This window comes from Leuciscus leuciscus (genome assembly GCF_965113295.1).
Source record: "Leuciscus leuciscus genome assembly, chromosome: 15".
NCBI classification, from domain to species: Eukaryota; Metazoa; Chordata; class Actinopteri; order Cypriniformes; family Leuciscidae; genus Leuciscus; species Leuciscus leuciscus.
The window spans coordinates 16,651,374-16,669,751 of NC_138739.1; the positions used below are offsets into that span (position 1 = coordinate 16,651,374).

The 18,378-nt window shown below is 35.3% G+C and overlaps 2 protein-coding genes and 1 long non-coding RNA gene across 4 annotated transcripts in view; 1 reads left to right on the top strand and 2 right to left on the bottom strand.

Moving 5' to 3' along the window:
• Positions 1-18,378, top strand: part of LOC309476195 (uncharacterized protein) — a 65,952-nt gene that overhangs the window by 44,904 nt on the left and 2,670 nt on the right. The window contains exons 1-3 of one of the 2 annotated variants that reach the window (XM_082139444.1): positions 16,557-16,653; positions 17,286-17,609; positions 18,031-18,330. In XM_082139444.1, coding sequence (XP_081995570.1) covers positions 16,614-16,653; positions 17,286-17,609; positions 18,031-18,330 — 664 coding nt within the window. In that variant the 5' untranslated portion in view covers positions 16,557-16,613. Of the gene's footprint in view, positions 1-16,556; positions 16,654-17,285; positions 17,610-18,030; positions 18,331-18,378 lie in introns of those variants that run through there. The other variant, XM_082139443.1, reaches the window with a different exon arrangement.
• Positions 5,742-8,806, bottom strand: LOC309476358. The gene is made up of 3 exons (XR_014198053.1): positions 8,026-8,806; positions 6,650-6,717; positions 5,742-6,561 (listed from the first exon to the last, which is right to left on the bottom strand). It is a non-coding gene; the product is annotated as an uncharacterized lncRNA (long non-coding RNA).
• Positions 10,086-15,430, bottom strand: LOC309476188 (uncharacterized protein). The gene is made up of 4 exons (XM_082139436.1): positions 15,307-15,430; positions 14,781-15,104; positions 12,197-12,496; positions 10,086-12,113 (listed from the first exon to the last, which is right to left on the bottom strand). Exons 1-4 carry the CDS (start codon positions 15,353-15,355, stop codon positions 11,959-11,961), a joined length of 828 nt encoding a protein of 275 aa, XP_081995562.1. The 5' UTR covers positions 15,356-15,430; the 3' UTR covers positions 10,086-11,958.

Sequence of the window (18,378 nt, forward strand, 5' to 3'; positions counted from 1 at the left end):
TTCAAGGTTATTTAACTAAGAAATGGTCACTTAAAATATTGGTTCCAATGACCCTTGTGACCTATAGCAGGTACACCGTTATGGGCAGGCCTAGGACCACCCACTTTTCAACAAGCCCACCCAAAACTTTTCTTCAAAAATAAACTTTTAATATATTTTAATTTTTAAAAGAATTATTAAAAATCTGCAAATAAGTTCATAATTTGTGCTAAAATAGTCTAGGCTAAATTTTTAGTTTTCAAAGTTTCATAGCTTAAGACGTTTATTTAATCAAGCTCTAATTACGTCTCGTTGTGGATCCTATGGGGCGAGGTGACTGTGATGCAGAGTCAGAGACGTTCGGATCCATTTGCAGTATTTATTAAAGGATAGTCACAACAGGCAGTGGTCAGAGTACAGCGTAGACAATAACGGAGGGAATCCAAGAACATAAACAATACCAGGCAGAAGTCGAGGCAGGCGGCAGGAATCAGAGTAAACGGTAACAGGCAGAAGGTCAGGACAGGCAGCAGGCAAGGAAACGGTGGTCGATGTACAGTCACAGGTCAATACACGGAGAATCAATAACAGAGAGTAAATGCTTGGAAATGTTAGCCGGGGGAGAACAAGACTTCGCAATGTGTGAGATTCCGGGGTTTATGGGAAATGAAGTTCAATACTCCGGTGAAGGTGTTCTTTGATGAATGGAGAGAGCCACAGAGGTGCGATCTATGACAGTGACGTCACCTAGCACCAGGCGAGTTTTCAAAACAATTTTAAAAAGCTGGTTGTCTATTTTGATGTTTCCGCGCAAGTTCAGCAGACAGTGAGGTTCGGATGTAGCTGTTAATCTTCGTAGATGACTGTAAATAGGCAGTAGCCTATTGTATTAGTTATTATCTCGTAGTAGCCTATAGGCTACATTTTAATGCATCTTCTCTGTAGGCCTATAAGCCAAGCTCAGTCTGTTGTTAATTAAATCCAAAGAAATTAATGTTGTATGAAATCGTCAAACAGGTCTATTGCCACTTATGACAGGATTTGATCGAAACTGTCGGGCAGTGTTGTTGATCTGTATTGTTGAAAACTTAAAACAATTAAACATAATTGTGAAATATTCGGCTTCATGTAATATGAGCAGAACTAATGTTTAACGCCTTGGCAATAGCCCTGATTTAGACCAGCGATTAGTATAGCCAAAATAGTCTTAAAATTGTTTACATGTTTTTCGCCCACACAGCTTCATGTTTGCTGTCACACATAACATATCTACACAATCTACCATATTATTTGAATGTCTTTCATTTTAAATTAAATAAAAATGCAATTACATTTATCAACCGCTAGATGGCAACAGCCCTACTGAGACATGATCATTAGCAAGGGGGTAATCCAGCACCCGGAAAGCCGTACCATCCCGGGGGCCGCCATTGGCTAACCTGCTGTTAGCATTCCATTGACTTCCATTCATTTTGGCGTCACTTTGACAGCGAATAACTTTACATCTGAGGCGTTTAAAGACTCTATTTGTCCATTGTTTATTTCTAAAGAAACACATATCACACATATGAAAAGGCTCCATTACCTTGTATCTTACATTAAGGCCCCGTAGAAGCAGTTTTTGTAAAAAAAAAAAAAATAGGCTAACGATTGCGTCATAACCACGCGACTCTCTGGAAATTACCATATAGACAAGAGGAGAAGCTCGCAGTCAATCGGGGGGACGTGGAGGCATAAAGTCCGATAAAGTCAAGTGAGAAGCCCATAGAGAATCATAAAGTTGCTCCTAGCTCATGGACATCTCATACTCACGCTCTTCGTCTCTTCAAGATTCGGAAGGGAATGATTAAGATTTCTCTTGGCACAGCTACTAGAAGACTTACAACTGTCAGACGGGTTGCTCACGTCACATCTATGTCATCAAGCTCAGTTTGAGTCTGCGCAGTAGCTCAGCCATCAGGAAGTGAGTGCTTCTAATTTTTTCCATTGGAAGTCTATGGGGTCGCTGTGTCCATTTCTTTTACTGTCTCTGATCATAAGTACGCTTGAGATCGCTGTTCTCGTGATCGCGTGATAAACACTTCCACCATTTTGACACTTTTTAAACGAGACGGAGCATTGTATTCACTTATCTGTCAGTCGAAGAGAACAGATAAAAGACTTTTGTCTTGTAAGTATCTGTGTTTTCGTTTTGATGTGCTCATTTTTTTAGCTAAATTATTTGTTGTTGTTGGAATCGTGACATTTTAGTGGGTAACAGTGTACAGTGAACTGTAACCCATTTCCATGTGCCCTTCAACTCGAATTATCTGAATTTAAAGGGGTAAACATAAAACATGTGCAACCTATAATGTGTTATGAAAGCCACAAATATCTTTTACTCTTTTCTTTAGATCATTATGATATGAAAATAGGACTTTTTAACTTTGCAAGTTTATTTGTATAGCACATTTCAACAGCGAGGCAATATAAAAATACAATATAAGAAAACAATTAAAAACACTTTAAAATAGTTAAACAAAAACAAATAAAACCGAATAGTACAAGTTACAGTGCAGTGTAAGAAATTAAAAACTGAACACTGCTTCTCTGTTTAGGTTAGGCTCTAGGGAGTCTGGGACAGAAAGCAGAAGATCAGAAATGTACTTTGGTCCTAAACCATTCAGTGCTTTATAAACCAACATGAGTATTTTGAAATCAATTGTTTTACAGACAAGAAGCTTGCATAAAGACCTCAGAACTTTCTTGGTTTTAAAGACACTGTTTCTTGCAAATTATCCAGCATACAGTCAACTAAGCAATAAATAAATATACAAAACATAACACTTACATTTACAGGCAGCGCATTACTCATATAAAGGAATAAAAGTTGTTCTAAAGCAACACGATAGCTAAAAACATGTGACATGTTTAAGTTTACTAACATGTACATTAGACATAAATGGGTTAGTGATAAATGTTAGAAAATGTGATTAAAATGTTACTTTAATTTCAAATCATATGATGTTATTAGTCAAACATGTCTTATGCTGTAACAGTGATGCACATTCAATGATGATGTATTTTTTTAATTATCATATCAACAGTTATGGATCTCAACTACTTAAGAGAATGGCCTCGACAGTAATTTTTATATTGTTCTTAATAAAAGTTATATATATATATATATATATATAATTATTATTATTATATTATTATATATATATCTTATTTTTGATGGATTGTCATGTATGTGTTATATTTGAGTAAACAAGAATTCTTAAGTTGTATTTTGTTTATTATATGTAGTAATTAATTTGCTGTCTATTTGATGACTAGTCTATTCTTGGGCTACATTTAGACGTCTATAAAATTTTCACTGACAGCCCAAAATTAGCCTTGTTTTAGCCTAGACGTCGGGGCTGTGTTTGGACGGCTATTAGACGTCTTTTAAACGCAAAATTGCTTGCTGGGAAACTATGTTTAGGGGAAATATTAGATTCCTGACCACTTTTACAGTCTATAGGCCTTAGGTCTATAGAGAGATGTGCTAAAGCACAGCCAGGTATGATTGATTCCAAAGAGCGATCATGGATAGGTCCATCCTATGCACCTAAACTTTTTGAAATGCAAAAAAATATTTAAAGAGCATCAAGCTATTAAAATCTCTATTATGTAAACACAGATAATATAACAGTATATTAGTCAGACATTTTTATTAGGTTAAACAGTGATTTGATAACGCTTTTAATTTAAGGCCCACCCACAATTGGTATGGCCCATGTTTGACACATGTTTCAGTTTTTCAGATTTTTTTTTTTTTTTTTTTCAGGTTTCAGAAGGATGTTCGCGAGCGTCCCCTATGCGGACGATTTGCGCCCTTGGTGCGCAATTTTGCCGAGCCCGCACCGTTGCGAGCTCCACACCCACAGCAGACTTCTTCCCGACAGTCAAAGCGGCGTTACGTCATAAAAGTGTGGACTCAGAGGAAGACCGCGAGTGTTTACTTTTCCCTTTCTTTTAGGCCTTTAGGGTGCTTCTCAATCCTTATTTGTGCATCGTCGTTTCCTTTCCTCGTGTCTCAGCTCCTCCTACTGTAGCCCAGCTAACACAGTTACGTTGTGAAGACGTAACCGGACCGGACCATATTCGTCGTAGCGACGTGCCACATAACGTTCCAGTGACGTAACTTTGTGATTCCCATAATCGTCGTGGCGACGTTATAGTGGTACGTCGCAAGAACGTGATGAGTACGTCTTTATGACCAAACTGGCTCGTTGCGAGGACGTAACACCAAAGGACCATATTAGTCGTTGCGACGTGCCACATAACGTTCCAGCAACGTAACTTTGTGATTCCTGTATTCGTCGTGGCGACGTTATAGTGGTAGGTCGCTGGAACGTGGCAGGTACTTCCTAACGACCAAAATACCACGTCCGCATTTATTTTTAATATACTTCTCACCTTTAGTCCTGGGAATTAAGATGTGCTTGATCCATAACATTGAAATCCACATAGAACTGATAAACTCAAACATTTCATTCTCTGCTGTAAAACCTTATACATTCTAATAGGGAATTGTGTATTGTTTTCTGTTAACCCTCTACTGCATAGCGTTGCCCCCAGGCAACGGAAAGTTTTCTTAAGCCCTGTGTTCAGTACATTTTTCTTTAAATGATTGCAACCAATTAGAATGTTTGAAAAAGTATCAAAGAACAGTCCAATAAGGTTTGGGAGTCACTATCAAGCACCATTTGAAGGCGGGACGTCCTTTTCTGACACATGGTCACGGGAGCACATGGTGTGAGATGAAAGCAAGATTATTTGCTTTAGTAATCATATTTAAAATGACATGAACTGTACATAAAAAATATGTGTGTGTGTATGAAGGTGTAGAGAAGCCTTTTGGCAGGTTTTGTGAATTTCTTTTTATTTTGCATGTTCACAAATTCAGTTTTTCTTTTTGTTGCCTCAGGGCAACGTTATGCGATAAGGGGTACTTTTCAAGGATGTCTTGGACAATACCTCACAATGGCAAATAATGTGTTACAAGTAGGGAAGATGTAGGGTTCCTGGGTGCACAGGAACACCCAAAGTCACCAAAGTGACACTAATGTGCAGCATCCACAGTCATGTTAGAACAGAAAGGGGCCATCTACAAACTGTTCCCACAAAGTTGGGAGCATGAAATTGTCCAAATTGTCTTGGTATGCTAAAGCATTAGGAGTTCCTTTCACTGGACCTAAGGGGCAAAGCCCAACCCCTGAAAAACAACCCCACACCATAATCCCCCCTCCACCAAACAACCCCACACCATAATCCCCCCTCCACCAAACAACCCCACACCATAATCCCCCCTCTACAAAACTTTACACTTGGCACAATGCAGTCAGGCAAGTACCGTTTTCCTGCCAAACCCAGACTCGTCCATTGGATTGCCAGTCAGAGTTATTTAAGTGTTTTTCCCTTTTTACTTAAATGATTTCTTGACATTTTTTAATAATTTTTTTTATTTTTGTATTGCTCTCTGAGAATTGTATAATGATCATTTTCTCTATGATTCTTTACCATTGTTGCATAACGTTGCCCTCAGGCAACAAAAAAATATTTTGGGGTGGGGGGGTTGGGGGAGGGACATTTTTCAATAAATCAATAAAATGTTCCCAAATGAGCCAGGAAATGATGTGAAATAATTTTTATCATGTGTCATCAAAATTCATGCAGTAGAGGGTTAATACGTTTAGGGATCAATACAGATATGTAATGGAAACCAATACAAACTTGTATTAAATTCTAAATAGAAAATGGCCCAAAACCACACTGCATTAATTTATTAATCAGCATTTATTCAGTGTGTTTCTTTGTACAAACTAAGCCAATAAATTTTGAACATTAACGATTTTTTAACCATGTTAACAAGTAATGAGTACAGAAATGTAACATCAATTAATTAATCAAAAAACATAATCAATGAATAATGTAACCAACTATTAAAATGTTTTATTCTTTTTACTGAAAAAAAAAAAAAGTGTTTGATATTCTTATTGATACTACTCTCTATAATTTGGCGGATAAACAATAAAGACCTTTAAAAAAAGAAATGAAAAGATTCAGCATTTTCTTTATTATTAATTTTATTTGCAGAAATAGGTTCAGTTGTTTCCTGTAGTGTCCTATGAGGCTCCTGCTACAAATGTCTGGTGGTGATGTGCTTCATTGCTTCACTACCAGTAGCTAAACCTGAACAATGCGACAATTACCAAAGATCTATAGCCTAGTCCTTGAGCTTCTCTGAAGCTAACAAATAAAATACAAATATTGCTCATAAAGAGTAAAGATATGTAAAAGGAACAATATAGATTTCTAGCATTTCTCCTGTATTATTTCGCCCACCAAAATATACATAAAGAGTTTTTTGTTCAAGAAAATGAGCATGATGACTGTGTCCCAGCTGTGGAAACCACTCTTTCAGACAGTGTTGAGGAGGCAGAAGGAGATGATGGAGAGCTGTGGGAGAAGAGGATGAGTTTCTTTCTTACCCCACCAGTGGAGGGCAGGGTCTTCTGAGGCAAGGAGAGGAGGATGGTCTCTCTCTATATATTGCTGGAAAATAAAAATAAAATGTACCATACTACTGTAGTCAGGTTTATAGTTTTTTGTTAGAAAGGAATAAGAAAATTGTCTAACTTACGTATTCCTCCTCCTCCTCCTCTTCCTTATCCCGAGCTGCACTGTCACCTCATCGTCCTTCTTAGGTAGCTAAAACAGAGGAGTACTTTATTAATGTTGCTAATATAATGCAGTTTTTCGAAAATACAGTAAAAACAGTAATATTGTGACTATCATTAAAATGTAAAATAGCTGTTTTCTATTTTAATGTATTTTAAAATATAATTTATTCCTGTGATCAAAGCTGAATTTTCAGCATCATTACTCCAGTCTTCAGTGTCACATGATCCTTCAGAAATCATTCTGATATGATGATTTGATGCTCAAGAAACATTTATGATTATTATCAGTGTTGAAAACAGTTGAGCTGCTTAAGATTTTTGTGTAAACCATGATGCCCTTTTCAGGATTCTTTGATCAATATAAAGTTCAAAGAAAAGTTTTAAAGTTAAATCTTATAACATTATAAAAGTCTTTACTGTCACTTTTTATCAATTTAATCCATTCTTGCCATTATTGTTTTCCAAAATCTTACTGACCCCTAACATTTGAATTGTGTACACAAAAACAAGAAGCAGCATAACTGTTTTCAACATATTAGATAATAATCAGAAAAAGTCATTGAGCATCAAATCATCATATTATAATGATTTCTGAAGGATCATGTGACACTGAAGACTGGAGTAAGGATGCTGAAAATTCAGCTTTGATCACAGGAATAAATTGCATTTTACAATATATTCACATATGTTATTTTAAATGTTAATATTATTTCACAATATTATTGTTTTACTGTATTTTTAATCAAATAAATGAGTCAGTAATATAGGTAAAAATATGGTGGGGGAAAATGGATATGAAGTTATTTAATAACTTAAGCTTCCTCAGTTCTCCCTGTGTTTCCCACTTCTCTGTCAGCAACTTCCTTAAGAAATGTTGAAATCGTAGAGCTTCCCCTCTGTTGTAGAGGGGTTATTTTGTCGCTGCTAAAATAACATAACATGTATCAATATTTCTTTACCGTGAAAGATCAAAACGCATCTAAACTAGTTTCAGACAATTTTAGCTCAGTGTAAGTGACGTCATCGATTAACAGCACACAGCTGCTACATTTATGTTATATCAGTTAAATAAATTAATCAACTTCCAATCACACATTCAGGTGCACATCATAACCTCTTATCTACACAAAGATGTGATTATAAGCCCAAACTTTTGTAAATAAGAGCTTAGGTTAGCCTCTCTTCTGAAAACGGTTGAGATGCTAACGGACTTTTTCGAAGACACTAAACCATTTCTACAAAGTAGCCTAAATATTCAACAGATGTAATAACACGTAAGAAAAGTGTCAGGAACAGTTGTGTATATTATGTGTGTGATTTTAGAGACTAAACTCACCTGAAAGCAGTGAAAACAACAGCAAGAGAGGGAGCTTTCCTGATATCCGTTTTGTTGCGGCGCCGTTTCCATGGCAACTCTGCGCCGCTCCAGGGTTTGAAAGCTACTCAAATGTTCAGCCCGCACGCTCATAAAACACGTCAGTCACGCAGCATTTACATAAATAAATATGTAGAATTAACACATTACTTAAATACAAATCTCATGAATTTAAAACTCATTTTTAAGTTCTTCAAGTTTGAAGTTCAGTTTGAAGATTTTTTTAATTGTTGTTTTTACGAACACCCAACCTCCTTAATAATAATACAAATGATAATAATAATAATAATTATATACAAACGTTTATATTTATGACAAGGTTGTGAGGACGTCGTGGTAAAGTTCAATTTTTTTAGAATCTTGCCTAACGTTCCAGAAACGTTGTGGGCACGTCCTCAAAAGACGTCGCTAGTTTATCCCATGGAGAACGTTGTAAAGACGTGGTCCACTGGTCACCAGATAACTTTCCAGATAATTTCAATTATATAAATAAATGCATTACAAATATTATCCTAGTGATAATATGCCATTTGGATATTATATGGAACATTTACTTAATTCATCAAAGATTTGATTAAGTTATCTGGTGACCAGTGGACCACGTCTCTACAACGTTCTCGATGGGATAAACTAGCGACGTCTTTTGAGGACGTGCCCACAACGTTTCTGGAACGTTAGCCAAGATTCTAAAAAAATGGAACTTTACCACGACGTCCTCACAACGTTCTCCATGGGATAAACTAGCGACGTCTTTTGAGGACGTGCCCACAACGTTTCTGGAACGTTAGCCAAGATTCTAAAAAAATGGAACTTTACCACGACGTCCTCACAACGTTCTCCATGGGATAAACTAGCGACGTCTTTTGAGGACGTGCCCACAACGTTTCTGGAACGTTAGCTAAGATTCTAAAAAAATGGAACTTTACCACGACGTCCTCACAACGTTGTCATAAAGTAATGTCACGCTGACCAAATGACGACTAACTGACGACGTCGTCACAACGTACTGTGTTAGCTGGGAGGATGCAAGGAAAGAAAAGGAGGACAGAGGAATTGACGGAAAGCCTTTTTTATACATTGGAATACTTGATCACTCGAGCGTCACTTCACCACATCATCAGCAGCGCTCAGAGGATCTGCCCTTATGTTGTTGGTTATTTAAGAAATTCATAATAAATAATAATAAAGCAAGATACCCTGTTGAAATATGTGAGATGCGTGGTTTATATAAACTGCAAAGGTAAATTATAAATTAAAATGACTGTGATCGTTGTGAAAGGGGAGGAGAAATTATACGTGCGTCATGTTAAGTCGATAAAACTCTTTTGAGAAGCACCCCAGATCCCTCCTCGTCTCCTCTCTCCTCCGTCCTCCATGACCTGGAAACCAATCGAGCTCAGCCATCTTGAAGGACATCTCAATTCTCTAATTGCACAGCGAGGATCGAGGAGTGAGGAGGCTTCCTGAGGAGTCGTGAGCGAGGATACACAGGTGCATCCTGCGGAAGAGTTTTATCGACTAAAACGTGACGCACAAATACATTCTCCTCCCCCTTCACATCGGTCACAATCATTTTAATTTTACCTTTGCAGTTTATATAAATCACACATCTAACATATTTCAACAGGGTATCTTGCGTTATTTATTATGAATTTCTTAAATAAACAAACTTCAACAACACAAGGGCAGATCCTCTGAGCGCTGCTGATGACGCGGGGAAGTTACGCTCGAGTGATCAAGTATTCCAATGTATAAAAAAATCCCTCCGTCCTCCTTTTCTTTCCTTGCAACCTTCCCTCACAGCCTACAGGAGGTGGAGCTGAGACGCAAGGAAAGAGAACAAGGGATGCACAAATGAGAAATGAGAAGCACCCTTAAATTTTTTTAGCACATGTAAACAGTTAGCGAAAAATAATAATAACGCAACAAATAAGGAGATTATGTTTTATTTATTTTAATCAGGTTTGTTAAAAGTGTGCTTGAATGAGGTTAGTTCATCTGCGCTATTCATCTGCCATCTATTTGCTATAACAATGAAAATATTTGAAAACCAGTTAAAATCAAGTAATGATGCAATCCTTTAAATCTTAACTTTTGAGTGTAGCAGAATTAAATGGATGTAACATTATTACTATGTCACATGTGACATTGCATTTAATGTGACAGAAAAAAAGACAGTAACACCAGTGACACAATCAAGTTTATCTATAAATAGAAGTCACTGGTGTTACTGGTGTTACCCATAAGAAAGGTGACACCAGTGACAATTTTCATGAAAAATTAATTTTACAAAATGGCTGCTGCAAAGTAACAAACCACATGTTGTCAATCATGGTATACTAACTAAATTAAGTAGTTTAATCCATTTGTATTCTAGTTTTTTTACAATTACCTAACAGTAAAGTAGGTCATACCAGTGACTTCAACTAAAAGCTTCATATGAAATCACGAGATAAATGAGAAGATTTCTGCTAACTGAAAAGAGACAGTGGATCTACCGTGGGCTTTTCTTCACAGATATTCAGGAAATTGGAAGAAGGAAGTCAAGTGATGTCATGCAGTGTGATTTTTATTTCAAAATAAGAGATTTTTGTTTAACGGTAACACCAGTGACACAACTCCAGGGGACCACTACTTTCATTATAAATTTTATAATATTTATTCTGCATTTTTTTATATATATATCATTTACATAATATATTTGATAGTTATGTATACATTATTGTATTTTAAATGGTGTAAAAATCTGTTATTGACCTCAAAATAAAGCATTTTCCCTCTGTACATGACTGTGGGGACGAGCACTTCTGTGGTGCTTGAAATTCTATATAATTAATAAAAATCAAATATTGCCACATTGATGGCTCAAGAAAGTGTAATTGTTCAAATATCATATTGTTTTATTTTAAAATGTAAAGAAATTGTAACCCTAAAGTGTTTTTTAAGTGTAATATTTCTCTAAAGGCTAGGGACAGAAAAATGGACATTTTCATAGAATGACCCATTAGAAGAAAAAATAAAATTGTTTTTGACATTTGTAATCCGATTCAGAATTGTCCACATTCGCGTCGCGATGAATCTAAGAATCTAAATTTTCCCCCACCCCTACTTTTTATGGGGTCTTTAAGACATATTTCCTTCTGTTTCCCAATAAGATGAACAATGAACAAATCAAATAGTTCTAGAAAAGGATCCTATTTAATGCAATAGTTATTTCATGCCTTCCTCTGGAGAATGTTTATCTTTGTTTGAGTAAGGAAAGGTTGCAAAGGCTCAGTGTGATTCTGTTGCCATTTGAGCCAATTGTATTAAGTATTTTCCTTACATTCAGTATGTATTTTTAATGCATTTTTTGACTTTTGAGCATTTTATGTTTTGTATTGATTATCCTCAAATTGTCTGATTATGTAATTATACATTTTGATGTGATTAATAATAAATTAATATCTTATTGTAGATTACATTAAGTCCATGTTTTTAAAAATCTTTGACCAGGTTAGTAACATACTAAAGTCCAGCATGGGTCACGCCAACTGAGTTCTGACTAACAACTTGGCTTTAGGTATACTTAAAGTTGGAGCAGAAGTTGTAATAGTCTTTTCATCCCTCTGATGTTTCCTTTGAGCCTACAACTTATCTTATCAAAAATAATAATAATTATTAATTATATTTATTGATTGACTAATTATTATTTGTAAGGCAGGCAGAATGTTTTGTATTGTAAAAAGTGATATACAAACATAACAGATATTGGAAAAAATATACACTTCAAATTTAAAGGAGCATTTACATTTGATAAATTGAATTAATAATCACCATTCATGAATGCTATTTACTCAAAGTATTTTTTGTAATAAAATGTCATTCAAGAACATCTCCACTTTCCTGATCTGATTAATCAGAGTTTGATGGCGTTTGCTTTCTCTTCTTCTGTTGAAGACTTCTGGATCTGATGTCATAAACCAGAACACCAACAGTAGCCACGCCCACCAGAGCAGAGAGAGCCAATCGGATCACAGCTTCAGTAAAACCACAACAGTGGATCCAGTCTTTTGAGAGAAGAAATCAACAACTTAAAAACAGAAATATTATTTATTTATTTGGTAGAAAAAATATAGGTCTGCTGACAGACCTGAATGTGTGTGACAGAGTTGAGTGCAGAGTTGAGTGATGTTGGGATGTGTGGTCTGGTTGCTGATGGGATTGTTGATCACACAGCTGTAGGTGTTTTTATCCTGATATTCCACCTCCAGAGGTAGAGAGAGACTGATGCTGAGATCACACACACTGATGCTGGACAATACACTGATTCCTTTGTACCAGGAGAGAGTCGCATCACTCACATTCAACACTGATGAACACACCAATGAACAATTCTGGAACAGACTGAGAACGGAACAGTCTCTGCTGATGACAGGAACTGGCAGACGAGCTGGAAATATTGGAGAATAAGTCAAATTCAGTAAATAAGTGTGCTGTGATATTTGTCAGTTCATTGATTTTTAAAACTGATTTAGTGTACTTTAAGATTAGAGAAACTGGAAGAACTGGCTATTCTCTGAGAAAACAAAGATAATTAACATTTGAACTTTCTCTTGTGAAATTAGCATTCCCGTCCAAGACGAAATCAAGGACGAGTCAATCACCTCAGTATTGTACTAATCTACATCTCTTTCCCTTCACTCCTTTTCCTCCATCTTCTCTCTCATGCTGATATCACCAAAAATTGATAGAGTTTAATGTGAACAATTATCATTCAGTATTATTACATACTGAATACATATTTGATACATGTTTGGGATCATTTGAAATGTCTCTGTGTGACTGGTACAATGTACATCTCCACAGAAGTAAAGCTAAAGGTAAAGTTTGCTTACGGAGGCTGTGCCTTTCATGCAAATGGCATCCCTCTCTCAAAAGGTGAAAAATCTGGAGGCCATGATTAATGCAAATTCGCAGCGTTATATGAGACCCTGGACCACAAAAACAGCCACATGGGTATATTTTTGGAAATTGAGATTTATACATCACGTGAAAGCTAAATGAATAAGCTTTCCATTGATGTATGGTTTGCTAGGATAGGGCAATATTTGTCCGGTGTATTTATCTATTATAAAATCTGGAATCTGAGGGTGCAAAAAAATCTAAATATTGAGAAAAATCTCCTTTAAAGTTGTCCATTTATGTTCGCGATTGTGCTGCATTCACTCTCAAAAATAAATGTTTTATATTTACTGTAGGAAATTTACAAAAAATCTTCATGGAACATGATCTTTACTTAATATCCTAATGATTTTTGGCATAAAAGAAAAATTGATCACTTTGATCCATACAATGTATTGTTGGCTATTGCCACAAATATACCCGTGCGACTTGTGACTGTTTTTTGTGATCCAGGGTCACATATTCATTTGAAAGAGGTTTCTGTCCTGGTCTGAGTTAAAGAAATGTCTCAAGATGCTCAGGGCGATGTGTAAGGAGATCAGCCCATAATGCTGAATGTTTTTCAGTCACTCAGCATTATGTATACTATTTTCCTGAATCAGGTTTACATTTTTTTACTCTTTACCTCAGAACATTTGATGTTTTGTATTGATTATCCTTGATTTGATTCTGTAATTGGAATGATACATTTCTCTCAGGTAAATTACCTGACCTAATAAATTATTACATTTGATTTTATTCTGACTTACTCTGAAATGATTGATTCTAGAAGATTACGTTTTACCCATTGTTACTGCAAATCTGCGACAGGTTAGTAACAGACTAATGTCCAGTTTTGAGTGGAGCATAGGGCACACCAACTGCAATTTTAGAGACCCGGCTAACTCTTGGAACTAGTTCAAGTGTACCTAGACTGTAAAGACGAAAAAGGGAATTTCCGTTTAGGACAACAAAATGTTGACCAACAATACCTCTTATGCGCCTTACCTCTGTTTTGATGTAATGTTACTCTAACTTAGTGTACGTGGGAAACCATGGCATGACCAAACCAAAGCTACTACTGTAGCTTAATAATGGTAATATTGGTCGGCTTATATCTCTAGTAGTGGCCATGACCTCTGACTAGAGATAGTGTTACTTTAATTCAAGTGTCTACAGATCCATGGAGACTATGCAAAATACTTTTAGATAGAGCAAGCGTGAAGGCGGCCTTCTAAACAGTATAGTCAATTACCAAGACTGGCGAGTTTGTGATGTGGGCCTGCATAAAAATAAACGTCCAGTGCGAGGACCCTGTGCGACTTTGGCACCCGAACGAACGAGTATAATAAGAGTAAAGAGTTAAATAGAATAATCAAATGTGTAGCTAAACTATTATATAAATGACCAATAACCAAATGGCATTCCAACCTAAATTTGAGGTTGTGATATGGAGTCAGATAAAAGTTTAATTGGAATTAAATTACTTTGCCATGTGGATAAAAACCTTAACTTGCCATTGTTTCAAATGGGCCTTGGGTCATCTTTGGGCCAACTGGACGGGCCTTACAGTATGAAAGAAATAACTGTTATTAAATGTTGATTATTAAAATAATTAATTACAAGATTGCATAAATGCACAAAATAATCTGCGTATAACCACATAATATTCTGTGTGTATATATATATACATATATATACATATATATATATATATATATATATATATATATATATATATATATATATATATATATACATTTTATATATAAACAGGGTACTCAAGTACTCACCATAGACGGTAAGACTGAACCTGTTGAGCAGCGCCTGTGATTTGGTGCTGGTGACTGTATAAAGTCCAGAGTCTGTGGTTCTGGTGTTTGTGATGGTCAGAGATCCGGGGTGATCCAGTTTCAGTCTGTCTCTGAATCTCTCATCAGGAAAATATGTAATATTCTTCTCTCTGTTGTTGATTTTAGCTATGTGATGGTGTGTGTTGTTGTGTCCAAAACTCCACATTATCAGTTCAGTTTTCTGTATTTCAGTATCAGGGTTTAGAGTGACAGATTCTCCCTCAGTCACTGACACTGACTTCACTTCATCAACACCAAACACTCCTGAGAAACAAACAGACATGTTACTATATTTGGAGTTTTTGTCATTTTGGAATTGTTCTCTTCACTATGCAATGCAAGTTTAGTCTAATAAAACTTGAAAAATATTATAGGCAAAATGAATAATGGAAACAGTAAAGAGCAGATTGATGTGCAGGTGAACACAAATGATGATGAAAAAGGTATGAAAAAATACTTAGCCTACCAGCCAGATTCCATGGGAACAAAAAGAAGAAAATAATCATAACAAACATTTTCTTTGTGGTTTCACAACAGAAATATTATTATGATCAGTCCTGGCACTCTTGAAAAACTCAAACGTGTTGCCGGTCTGTTGTAAAGTGGTTTAGTGAAACTCTGGAGTCAGTGTGAATAAACCCCTCCAGTAGCACCTCCCACTCGGACAGACCTTTTATTTCAGTAATTATTTAAGTTTAAGAACAGTTGATATGTACTTATGTCCTGCCAACTTAATAATGAAAAAAATATATATTTCTTGTAAATAGAATTAGTCTATTATTTCATTCATTAATGTCTTGATTGATGCATACCATTGAAGTCATGGGTGCAAAAAAAAAAAAAACCCTGAATGAGGAGTTCTCAATTTTATATTAATAATATTAATAATGAGAAATGTATGCATTACTATATTTTTCCCTGACTATCAGCATGATTGTAAATGTGATGTAATTTTATTTTATAACAGTACGATAAACAAGAAGTTAATAACCTCACATAGAAGTTAGACACATATTGTCTGTTTTTGCTCCTTTTAATGAAAATATCTCAAGGAGATATCTCAAAACAAAACAAAGCAAGAGCAACAGAGTAAATACTTCAGAAAGAAAAAAAAACTTTTCTACTAAAATAAAAGCACTATGGTTTAACTTTTGAAAATATATATAATATAATATAATATAATATAATATAATATAATATAATATAATATAATATAATATAATATAATATAATATAATATAATATAATATAATGCCTTGGTAGTTTGCTCTGTGTTTAGTTTGCATGTTCTCTGTATTGATGTGATGTACTTGACCCCTGTCTAGGCCTCCTGTGACCCTACATATAAGAAGTAAAAAGAATGGATGGGTTACTAAAGAAATCCATCAATATATTCAAAGAATCACTTGCTAAATATGGTAGCTGAAGTTTATGTTTTCCCTCCTCTGATTTCTGTGACTGTATGTCTAATTTCTCGAATCTGACACACTCAGTTCAGTTTGTGAATTGTTTAAGAATCACTAGCATAGAGCTTCATATTTGATTTAATAATGGGATATGTTTAAATTATGTTTTCAGAAAGAGTTCACATTTTATTCTTTCTTTATATCAAGCAGTGTGTGTTTTGAGAAGTCATATTCAGTCTCTGAAGGGAGGTGCTACTGGAGGAGTTTAATCACACTGACTGCAGAGTTTCACTAAACCACTTTACAACAGACCAGCAGCTTCAACCTTCAACATTTGATATCACTGTTTTGTGAACTGCTGAAGAAAATGTTTATTTTCTTCTTTTTGTTCTCATGGAGTCTGGCTGGTGAGTATTTATATGGCTACAGTTATATTTATATTATATTTATATTACCATTTGTTCACAGAATTCTGTTATTTATTATTTCCATCATTCATTTTGCTTCTAATATTTTCCAGTTGTATTAGACTAATGGTTAAACTTTACAATAAGGTTCATTAGTCAACATTAGTTAATGTATTAACTAACATGAACTAACAATGAGCAAAACATTTGTTACAGTATTTATAAATCTATTCATTTATTTTATTAATTTTAGTTAATAAAAATACAGCTGCTCATTGTTTGTTCATGTTAGTTCACAGTACATTAATGTTAACAAATACAACCTTTGATTTTAATAACATATTAGTAAATATTGAAAATAATACTGAAAAACTATGATCAATAAATGCTGAAGAAGTATTGTTCATTCTTAGTTTATTTTAACTTAGGTATTTAACTAATGTTAACTAATGAACATTATTGTAAAGTGTTACCAGACTAATATACTCAAATACTTATGTGTTTATTCTGCAGTCCCTTTCAATAAGTATGTTGAAATTAGTGCAAAGTGAAGAATTGTTTTTCGAAATTACTAAAACTCCAAAATTACTAAAAGGTCATTAATTGAGTTAACATGTCTGTTTGTTGTTCAGGAGTGTTTGGTGTTGATGAAGTGAAGTCAGTGTCAGTGACTGAGGGAGAATCTGTCACTCTAAACCCTGATACTGAAATACAGAAAACTGAACTGATAATGTGGAGTTTTGGACACAACAACACACACCATCACATAGCTAAAATCCACAACAGAGAGAAGACTATTACATATTTTCCTGATGAGAGATTCAGAGACAGACTGAAACTGGATCACCCCGGATCTCTGACCATCCCAAACACCAGAACCACAGACTCTGGACTTTATACAGTCAAAAGCACCAAATCACAGGCGCTGCTCAACAGGTTCAGTCTTACCGTCTATGGTGAGTTAAAGCCCTTTTCACACTTTAATTAATTTAATATCTCTACTAACAATGACCACCGAAAACGTACGTTAGTATGGTCTTTGTACAAATAGATGCATTTGATCACAAGAGAAATCTGTCATCTTTGTCTCTTTTCTGAAAGTCATGACCATTTCCACTACATCTATATTTATTTTATCTTGTTGTGGAAATGACCATTTTCTCTACAATATATTTATATTTAATCAGTTTAGCTTAATACTGATTATTTAATTCCATTTTAAACATCAATCATTTATAACTGTAGAGAGAGGGGTTCATGACAATATTGCCAGTGTCAGCTTTGACCTCTCTGTGTGATGCAATTTCAATCAACACATCATATACTGACAAATAAAACATAAATTACTGTTAATTATATTTGTTCTCTGTTTTCCAGCTCCTTTGCCTGTTCCTGTCATCAGCAGTAACTCTTCACAAAATTCTTTATCATCATCATCATCATCATCATCATCTTGTTCATTGGTGTGTTCAGTTGTGAATGTGAGTCATGTGACTCTCTCCTGGTACAAAGGGAACAGTGTATTCTCCAGCATGAGTGTGTCTGATCTCAGGAGCCTGTCTGATCTCTCTCTACATCTGGAGTGTCTGGATGACTCGTATAGTTGTGTGGTGAACAATCCCATCAGCAACCAGACTCTACATCTCAACAACACTCAACTCTGTCGGCCATGTTCAGGTACATCTGCTATGATATTTTGTGTTTATGTACACATTCACTCACACT